Source organism: Cnephaeus nilssonii (genome assembly GCF_951640355.1).
Source record: "Cnephaeus nilssonii genome assembly, chromosome: 2".
NCBI classification, from domain to species: domain Eukaryota; kingdom Metazoa; phylum Chordata; class Mammalia; order Chiroptera; family Vespertilionidae; genus Cnephaeus; species Cnephaeus nilssonii.
Window position 1 is genome coordinate 33,537,210 of NC_137073.1, and position 10,024 is coordinate 33,547,233.

General features: G+C 53.0%; 1 protein-coding gene across 2 annotated transcripts; it reads right to left on the bottom strand.

Moving 5' to 3' along the window:
* Nucleotides 1–196: 196 nt before the first annotated feature.
* On the bottom strand, nucleotides 197–4,423 carry VPS37D (VPS37D subunit of ESCRT-I; the record flags this gene model as incomplete). 2 transcript variants are annotated; one of them, XM_079759728.1, is made up of 4 exons in its annotated part: nucleotides 197–1,665; nucleotides 2,208–2,290; nucleotides 2,781–2,952; nucleotides 4,286–4,423. In XM_079759728.1, 4 exons carry the CDS (start codon nucleotides 4,421–4,423, stop codon nucleotides 1,303–1,305), a joined length of 756 nt encoding a protein of 251 aa, XP_079615854.1. In that variant the 3' UTR covers nucleotides 197–1,302. The 2 variants fall into 2 exon arrangements, with proteins under 2 accessions (XP_079615854.1, XP_079615855.1); XM_079759729.1 differs by having other exon boundaries at nucleotides 197–1,695.
* Between the last annotated feature and the right edge of the window lie 5,601 nt (nucleotides 4,424–10,024).

Here is a 10,024-nt window from a genome sequence, read left to right on the forward strand (position 1 = left end):
ACCAGGGCCTGGGCCAGGGAGGAGCCTGCAACTGAGACATGTGCCCTTGACCGGAATCAAACTGGGACCCTTCCGTTCTCAGGCCAACACTCTATCCACTAAGCCAAACTGGCTAGGGCTGCTTTCCCATCTTCTTGTCTCACACACATCAGACAAGCCAGCCACCTAGTATTCACCTTAGCTGAAGACAGATAACCTTCAGCACTATATAGCCCCCTCCATCACTCTGGCGGTGACCATTTGGCAGGCCAGAGAAGAAGCAGGTACTATCTTGATTGGGCTTACAGATGACCCAAAAGAAATTGGGAGGTGAGGCAATTGGAGAACAGTGAAGAAGTAGAATGTGCTTCTGGCCAAAAGTGCCGGGAAGTTAAGAGTTAGGAAAGTCTCCCACAGAGTGATAACCAGAGAAGGCTTCATGGAAGAGGCAGGAGCAGTGCTGGACCTGAAGGACAGGCGGGCTTTGGATGGGCAGAGAGGAAGGAAGGGCATCTCAAGAATAGCAAGCGCAGGAGCTGACATGTAGAGGCTGCAACAGCAGAGTGGCTGGTTGAGGGAGCAGAGAGGAGTCGGGCAGCATCGTCATCCTCATCATCACATTTATTGACGGCCCCTGGGAAGCGGGGCTGGGGACAGAACATACAAAGACAAGGACCTGCCCTCAAAAAGGTTCCATTCTAAGGAGACGGGACAGAAAAATACAGAATGGTCTTTCCTGGGGATGGCCCACTCTCACCTGTGCAGGTCAGAAGCCCCTGGCCTACCTTGCCCCAGTGTCTGGAGCATGAGTGGGGCCCCAGGGCCATGGTTTCCTTGACCCTGCATCTGGGACCTGACCACCTGGCTCCTAGGTGGTGGGCCCCAGGACTGGGAGAAAGGTAGGCTCAGTACATGATGGAAAACACTCCTATCAGCCTTGGCATTGATTGTGCCAGCCCAGTGGAGTGGCAGGGTGTGATAGGCCCCCAAGGCAGGGCCTTGGGGAGAGCGGGCACCTTCCTAGGTTGCCATGAGTCAAGTTCTTTCACTGGGTCTTGCCCATCACCTGGGAGGTCTCAGCCAGGGACAAAAAAAAGGCAGTTTCCTCAATGCCAGAGGCTTAACACCCTGCCCACCCACCCCCAGCCCTCTCTCTGGGCATCTTCCAGGTGACCCTCCTCCCCAGCTTAGCCTCCAGGGCCAGGGCCTGCCTGAGGCCAAGGGGAGGGGCCTGCCCCTCCCCCCACCCAGGCAGTGGGGGAGGAGGAGGAGCCACGCATCAACTTTGTCTGGGCCCCCCATTGGGGAGCCATACCCTGGATCCTACCGGTGAGGGGGCTCTGGCTGCGAGGGCCGAGGGCTCAGCAGAGGTGCTGGGCCAAGGGGGCACCCGGGGGAGCCCTTCAGCGGGGGCACTGGGCGGGAGTCCAAGGGGGGCAGGCTTCGGGGCACTGCTGGTGGCCCCCGGCCAGCCCCGGTGGGCAGGACAGCTGCAGCGGGGAAAGGTTTGGGGGGATCCGCAGCAGCAGTGGGTGCTGGCTGGGCAGACCGCTCCCGGCGCCGCAGCAGCTCCTGCAGCTTCTCAGCCTGGGTCCGCCTCAGGTGGGCCAGGGCACGGCCTCGCTGGAAAGCGGGCAAGAAAGCCTCCAGGCTCTGCTCCCCCAGCAGCAGCTGCTCCATGTGCTCCTGGGACGGGAGGAAGGCACAGTTTGGGAGGAGCATGACCAAGACTGTGGACTGCCTCTATCCCTTCCCCCCCCCCCCCCCAATCCCTTCTAATGGTGACCACAGCTGGGGGACAGAGCCACCTGAGTTCCAGCCTGGTGTGCCTCTGACTGTAGACAAATGTCCTCTACTCTCAAGCCTCTATTTCCTTACTATCACCAGATCCGCTGGGTCAGAGATGAGGCAGGATCAGAGATGGGGACCCACTTAGGTAGACTTAGGTGCTGCCCATCAAAGCCAGGGCCAGGCCCCCTCCTAACCCGCCTCCATTAACTCACTGAGCACTGTATTCCCAGCCCAGCACGGAGAAGTCTGTGCCAGCTCCTCTTTAGACCCAGCCTACTCTGCCCTGAGACATTCACAGGGGGCTCTACTGGGGGCCTGGCACTTAGGACAGACTTCCTGGAGAAGGGGCTCTCAAGCCTACAATGTAAGAATGAAGTGGGGGGGAATGATAGAATGGGTCTCTCTCCTGTCCCCAGGCCCAGCCTCCCCCCCCTCACCTCAGCCTCCTGCTCAGCCTCTTCCAGCTCAGCCTGCAGCCAGCCCAGTGCACAGTGGGGGCTCCAGCGATGCATGCTCTCCTCTGAGGGCCACAGAGGGACAGAGTGAATGGCCCCTGCCCTTAGGGCCTGTCACCCAGGACAGATAGGCCAATCCCAGGGCCCAGTCCTGACTCTCACTGACCCTGTGTGTGATTCTGTGTTTACGTTTCTCCGTTTCCTCATCTGTACAATGTCCTTGGGATCAGTTTGTGCACCTTCCCCCAAGGTTCTGCCCCCAGTTTTAGTGCAAAAGAGGGAGCAGGGGCTTTGTCTCCTAGGGTACCCCAGGCCCTTGGATATTGGGCCCCCTTTTCTCCCACAGCCAGGGCCCCCATCTGGCCTCTACAACCCAGCTCTGCTCACCAACTGTTCACTTCCCCAACTTAGTTTTCCAGGAGTAGCACCCCTCAAACTTGCCTGGGGAATAGGTCTGCCCAAGTCCCACCTTTCAGAGCCTAGCACTTCCCAAGGCCAACCAGCCAGATAGCCAACTGCCACCCTCCCGGGCAGTTCTCCCAACTGTCCCCTCACCCAGTCGCTGCAGCTTGTCCGCACAGCTCTCAGCCACCTCTCGAAGTTCCTGGTACTTGATGGCCAGGGCTGCCCGGCCCATCTCGAGGCGGGGCCGCAACGCCAGGTTCTCCTTGGCTAGCGCGTAGTTGGAGGCCAGGCATGCCTCGCGCTCCAGCTGCAGGCCCTGGAACTGTCGCCAGAGAAGAGCCAAGAGGTGCACTCAGGGAGTCTGCCACCTTCTGCCACCCTGAGCAGCAGTGCCCAGGGTCAAGCTGAAAGCACCCCAATCTCAGGATGGGGAGCCAACAGGTGGAGGGACTGCAAGAGGCCCAGACGGAGCTTTGCCTTGAGCTTCCTCTCTGGGCCTCAGTTTCCTCCTCTACAAAGTAAGCTAAAAACCACTACCTTATAGGGCTGTGGTGAGACCGAAGAGAGGAAAACTATGAAGGCCTCTACAAATGTTAGTTAATTTTTAATTTTTCAATTAATATGTCTGCCCAGGTCCCTGAGGAGTCCCCCTCCCTCCTCTGTCCCATTTTCCATGCATGGGCAGCTTCCCTCTCATTCCAGGCCTTTGTCTGCCTCCTCCTCAGGTGTTTGTGCTAAAAACACTCCCACCCCGGCTCGGACTCTCCAGAGTGGTCTTCACCCTGGCCCTGCATAGTACCCCCTCAAGCCACCCGGTCTTCCCCTCACACCTGTCCTTCTGCCCTCCAGTGGAATCCCACACCCCCAAGGAATACACACCCCCTTTCCCTCCCAGATTCTCTAGCACCTCCCAGCTTTCCTTCTCTTACAGAAAGCAGAGCCCCTTTCTTTCCTGGCTCTGGAGAATGCTTTTTCCTTGTTTCCAGGAGTGCCCAGCCTCCCCTCCCTGCCCCTAGAGAACACACTACCCTCCATCTGTCCCCTATAGGATGCATATGCCCCTCCTGCCTGCCTCCCTCCAACACACTTTCCCTTTCTGCCCCCCACAGCCAACCAGCCCCGGCCTATCGCCTGTGAATATACAACTTTCTCTTATGGTGGCCTATGGAATATACACCTCAGCTTTCAGTACCCCTACCCAAAGAAAGACACAAAGCCTCCTCCTGCACCCTCAAGATGCGGGCGCTCCCTCATCGGTCCTCCCAGGTGTTAAACAGGCCCCTAGTTCTCCCGATGGAAGGCGCCTCCCCTTTCTGGCCCTACAGAACGTGGGTGTGCGAGCCAAGGCCCCCCACAACACAACCACCCCTGCCCCCCAGAACACACCTCCCTGGAGCATCCGCTGTAGGACACGCCTCGCGGCCATCCCGGGGGTGCATAGGCGCCTCCCCGGGTCTCTGGCGCCCCACCCGCCCCAGGCCGGCTCTGGGCGCCCCCTCCCCCGGGGGCGGCTCCGCGGAGCCCACTCGTACGTGCCAGGCTCCCGCGCCCACCGGCGGCCCCGCGGCCCGGCCCGTGCGGCCCTTTGGTTGCTCGGCAGGTCCGGCAGGCCGCGGCCCATTCCCCGCGCCCCCCACCCGCGACCCCCGCGCTACCTTCCTGCTGAGCCGCACGATCCGGTCCAGCTTGGGTTCATCCTGAAGCAGGTCCCGGAGCTGCCCGGTGCTGAGGATCCCAAAGCGCCCCGGGCTGCCGGGCTCCGGCCCCGCCCGCGCCGCCCGGGCCCGGTACATGCCGCCCGCCCGCGCCCCCAGCTCGGCTGCTGGCTCGGCCCGTTCGGCCCGCTCCGCCCCGGCTCCGCTCCGCTCCGCTCCGGCTCCGGGATCCGGCTCCGGCTCCGGCCGTGAGCGCGCCGCTCCGCCGCCAGAGGGCGCCCTGTCCGCCCTTAAAGGGGCCGCGATGTTGGGGCTGGGGGTGGGGCGGAAAGGGGGCGAGCCGCACCCCAGCCCACCGGGCAATGCAGCGCCTCGCTGGGCCTCCCGCACCCGCTGATCGGCCCGCAAAACCATCCTACCGCCGCCATCCGGATGTCTGAAGCGGCTTCTCTCCGCACCCCTCCTCCTGGCCATCCATCATTCACCACGCCCCCCAGGCACGGACTCTCCCACCCCAGGCGTTTACAATTTGAGGGACTATTTCACATTTCCCCTCTGGATTCGCACAACAATTTTCTGAGTTTGGCTGGGCGCCAGGTGCTCCTGCTCTGCGGCTAACTTGAACAAGTCGATCACCTCCCCAAGCCTCAGTTTTCTCTTCTGTAAAATGGGTTGATGATGCACAGAGTGAGGATTAGAGATCGTGTGTGTTGAGAGCTTTACCTGTAGTAAAGAGTCCCTAATATGTTGTCATTTTACAGATGAGGAAACAGATTCACAGAGATTATGTCACCTTCCCAAAGTCACATTACAGGTAAATGATAGGCAATTTCCATTCTTCCCTCTGCTCTGGGCCCACAGAGCACATGATTCCTGGTCACTGGGCTAGACCCTCTCTGCAGAACTCATGGATTTAGACCGACCGAGTCACATTCTCACACAGCTTACTCTAGGACAAGTCAGAATGTCAAGTTTCACCACCCAATGGCTTCCTAAGTGATTCCCATGTGATGCCAGAGGATTATCATTTGCCTTATCTTCACAGCTAGACTTGGCTAGTGCCATTGTCAGGAAACAGACACTCAGAGACTAAGCCACTTGTCTAAAATCAAACAGTAATGAGTGAGCTTGTTCCACTTTATCACACTGCTGAGGAAGCACGGAGGCAGGACCAGGGCAATCATAAAGGCTCACCAGAGGAGGTGACATTTGCTCTGGGTTTTGAAGGGTGAATAGGAGTTCTGAAGTTAAAGGAGAAAATAATTAACCTAAAGAGAAGTCCATAAGCCAATGTATAAGGGCTGAAAGAACCCAACAAGGACTCTTCCAATCCATCCAGAGCACAATGGGCAGATATCCAAGAGAGACGAAACGGATAAGTGGGATAGGACAGGCTTATTAGTAGACTATAACGCCAATACTTCTTCCAAATTTTTATGAGAACTGAAATTTGGTTTTCCCTTTCAAGACTCAGCTGAAACATCACCACCTCCTGGAAGCCCTCCACTTACCCAGGCTGGGTTATGTGCCCCTCTCCTCTGGGCTCCCACAGTCCCTGCTCTCCTTCCACCATGGTCCTGGGCATTATCAAAAGTCCCTCCACACATCCCAGTTCCCTGGCTGTGATCTCCCTGGTTCTGCTCTGCCACCTCAGGACCCACCATTTCCACTAAGCATCCAGACAATCCTACATGGCCCTCCTTTGGCCCCTTTCCCTCTGGACTCTAGGCCTTCTTCACCCTAAGAGTGCTGGTAAGACCTCAGCTTGTCCCCTCTTTCTCACCAATCCCCCTTTGTTCAGCCCAGTAGGCACCGTGTTGAATGCTCCACAACCATGTTCTCTGTAAACCTTCCCCACACTCCTCAGACCCCTAAACCCACTCCTGCTGCCCATCACAGCTAGAAGCTTGTGCCATTTTCCGCCTCGCCTCTTTGGATTTTCTCTGTATATGCCTCAGTGCCCTTCCCACCCGCCCACCTCCAGAAACAGCAGCCTCTCTTCCTTCCAAAGCCAATCCAGGTACCCTTTCCATAGGCCTCACCTTTACCTGCCTCCTCCAAGATGCCTGGCCCTGTTCCAAGTGTTATGTCTTTCTTTCTCCCTCCCATTAGACTGATAACCTCCCTTTCATTCATCCTCCAATATTTTGAAAGTATCCTGTTATGGGCTGAATGTTTGTGTCCCCCAAAATGCATATGTGGAAGGCCTAACCCCTCAATACGCTATTTGAAAGTGGGGCCTTTGGGAAGTTATTAGATTTAGATGAGGTCGTGAGATTGGGTCCCCCATGGTGGCATCAGTGTCCTTATAAGAAGGGAAAGAGAGCAGAGTTCTTTCTCTCTCTCCATGTGAGGACACAGCTGTCTGCAAGCCAGGAAGCAGGCTCTCACCAAAAACTAAATCTGCTGGCACCTTGAACTTGGACGTCCCAGCCTCCAGAATTGTAAGAAGTTAATATCTGTTGTTTAAGCCCTCAAGTCTGTGGTATTTCTCTGTGGCAGCCCAAGTGAAGACATACCCTCTGCACTCTGCACTGCCCGTGTCCTTTCCTGGACCTCCTTGTTTCTTAACTTGGTCTGACTTTACTCCCTCTCCCCACTTCGGAGGGAGCTGCTGTAGCCACGGTCATTGACCACATTCTTACGGCCAGGACTCCTTTTTGTTCACATTCAACACCACTGATCACTGTCTCTTTCTTGACCACATAGCAGTAGAGCCCAGACATTTCACAGCCACCAGGTTGACAAAAATTAAAAGGTCAGGTAATAGCAAGTGCTGGTGAAAATGGGAGTGGCAGGAATGCTGATGCAGTCTCGTCACTCCCATTTCACTGTGGAGAACCAATTCACTGTGGAGAGCAGTTTGACAAACTCCTAATTCAAAGATGCTCACATCACATTGCCTGGTTGTTCCAAAGATGTCCACATCCTAAACCCGGAGCCTGTGGCTATGTTACCTTCCATGGCAAAAATGAATTTGCAAATGTGATTACGTCAAGGACCTTGAGATGGAGAACTTGTCCACCCAATGTAATCACAAGGGTCCTTATAAGAGGAAGGCAGGAGAGTCAGAATCAGAGAAGATGTGACAACGGAAGCAGAGGGTCAGAGTCAGAGAAATTTGGAGATACTGTGTTGCTGGCTTTGAAGAAGTAGTAAGGAGCCACAAGCCAAGGAATGCAGGTGGCTTCTAGAAGCCAAAAAATTCAAGGAAATGGATTCTCCCCTGCAGAGGGTCGGTGACCTTGCCAAAACCTTCACTTCAGCCCAGTGAAACCCATTGGGACTGCTGACATCCAGAGTTGTAAGATAATATATTTGTGTTGTTTTAACCCACTAGTATTGTGGTAACTTGTTACAGCAGCCATAGGAAACTAGTACAAACTCCTAGGAATGTTCACTCTCTTGAACTAGGAGACATGAACAAGAATGTTCACAGCAGCTCGATTTGTCATAACAAAAAACTGGCAGCAACCCAAATGTCCAACCCCAGGCTAGTGACAAGAACTAGTATACCTTTATATAATGGAATGCTTCATACTCTACAGCAATGGAAATGAGTAGAGTATGGATACACATGTCAATTTGGACAAATCTCACAAACAATGCTGAGGGAAAAGGCAGCCTCAGAAGAGTATATTCAGTATAATATGATGTTTATATAAAGTTTAGAAACTTGTAAAACTATACTTCACATTGCTTGGAGTTACATACGAAGTGAAGTATGGGAACAATAAATACCAAATCCAGAAGCATGGTTGTATGGCAGAAGAGGGATGGAATCAGAGAGGAGACAGAGGGGACTGCAATGGTGTTGCGAGATAATTCAATTTCTTTTTAAAATATATATATTTTTTTATTGATTTCAGAGAGGAAGGAAGAGGGAGAGAGAGAAACATCAATGATGAGAGAGAATCATTAATGGGCTGCCTCCTGCATGCCCCCGGCTGGGGATCAAGCCCGCAGCCCAGGCGTGTGCCCTGACCACAGTCGAACCTGGGACCTCTTAGTCCACAGGCCGATGCTCTATCCACTAAGCCAAACCGGCTTGGGCAAGAATTCAATTTCTTAAGCTGAGTGGGGGTACACAGGTGTACCCTGTATTATTCTTTACACTTTTGGTGTAAACTTTTATATAAAATTAACAATTTTTTAGGGTCTATTTTTAGAACTTAGCTTTGGAGTTAGATAGACTTGGGTCTCATTCTGAGCTCTGAGCTTCCTATGTGACCCAGAGCCAATCACTTAGTTATATCATATGTAAAATGAGAAGTTGAAGGATTAGGTGACTTTATATAAGTGTCTAGCATGATGACTGGCACTAGTCAGTGCTCCAAAAACAGCAGCTGCAATGGGCTTATCTTTCTGGAAGTGCTCTCTTGGTTTGTAACTAATGGAACAACCATCTTCCAGGAAATTCCAGGAGTTGACTGTGCAAAGGGACGCTTCGCCTCTGTGGTTCTCCTCCCTTCTGCAGTCTTTAAATTTATTGTTCTCCAGCCCTAGCCAGTTTGGTTCAGTGGATAGAGCGTTGGCCTGTGGACTGAAAGGTCCCGGGTTCAATTCTGGTCAAGGGCACATGCCTGGGTTGTGGCCTCAATCCCCAGTAGGAGGCAGTTGATCAATGATTCTCTCTCATCATTGATGTTTCTCTCTTTCTCTCCCTCTTCCTTCCTCTCTGAAACCAATAAAAATATATTTAAAAAATTAATTGTTCTCCAAGGACCTGATCCCCACTCTCTTTTTAAAAATCAACTTGCCCTAACTGGTTTGGCTCAGTGGATAGAGCATCGGCCTTCGGACTGAAGGGTCGCAGGTTCGATTCCAGTCAAGGGCATGTACCTTGGCTGTGGGCACATCCCCAGGAGGGGGTGTGCAGGAGGCAGCTAATCAATGTTTCTCTCTCATCGATGTTTCTGACTCTCTGTCCCTCTCCCTTCCTCTCTGTAAAAAAATCAATAAAATATATTTTAAAAAATCAACTTAATTATATATGCATAACTCATGGACACAGACAGTGGGGTGGTGAGGGCCTGGGGTAGGGAGCAGGGATGGCCTGGAAGGGGTTGACGGGGGAAAAGGAGGACACATGTAATACTTTCAACAATAAAGATTATTATTTTTTAAATCAGCTTTATTGATATACACTGAGTGGCCAGATTATTATGATCTCTGAACACATAATAATCTGGCCACTCAGTGTGTGTGTGTGTGTGTGTGTGTGTGTGTGTGTGTATGAGGCCCGGTCCGGCCAGCCTGGCCAGGGGGAGGGGACATGGGTGGTTGGCTGGCCTGCCTGCTGGTCAAACTCCTGGTTGAGGGGACAATTTGCATATTAGCCTTTTATTATATAGGATATACACTGAGTGGCCAGATTATTATGCGTTCAGAGATCATAATAATCTGGCCACTCAGTGTATAGTTCACATGCCATACAATTCAAATTTAAATTGTACGATTCAATGTTTTTGGTATATTCAGAGTTGTGCAACCATCGGCACAATCAATTTTAGAACATTTTCCATCACCCCAAAAAGAAACTCTGTACCCATTAGCAGTCACTCCCATTCCCTCCAATCCTACCACCACCACGCCCTCAGTCCTAAGCAATCACTAACATACTTTCTGTCTCTATTGATTTGCCTATTCTGGACATTTGATACCAATGGAATCTTATCATATGCGGTCTTTTTTGACTGGCTTCTATCATTTAACAATGTTTTCAAGATTCATTGATAT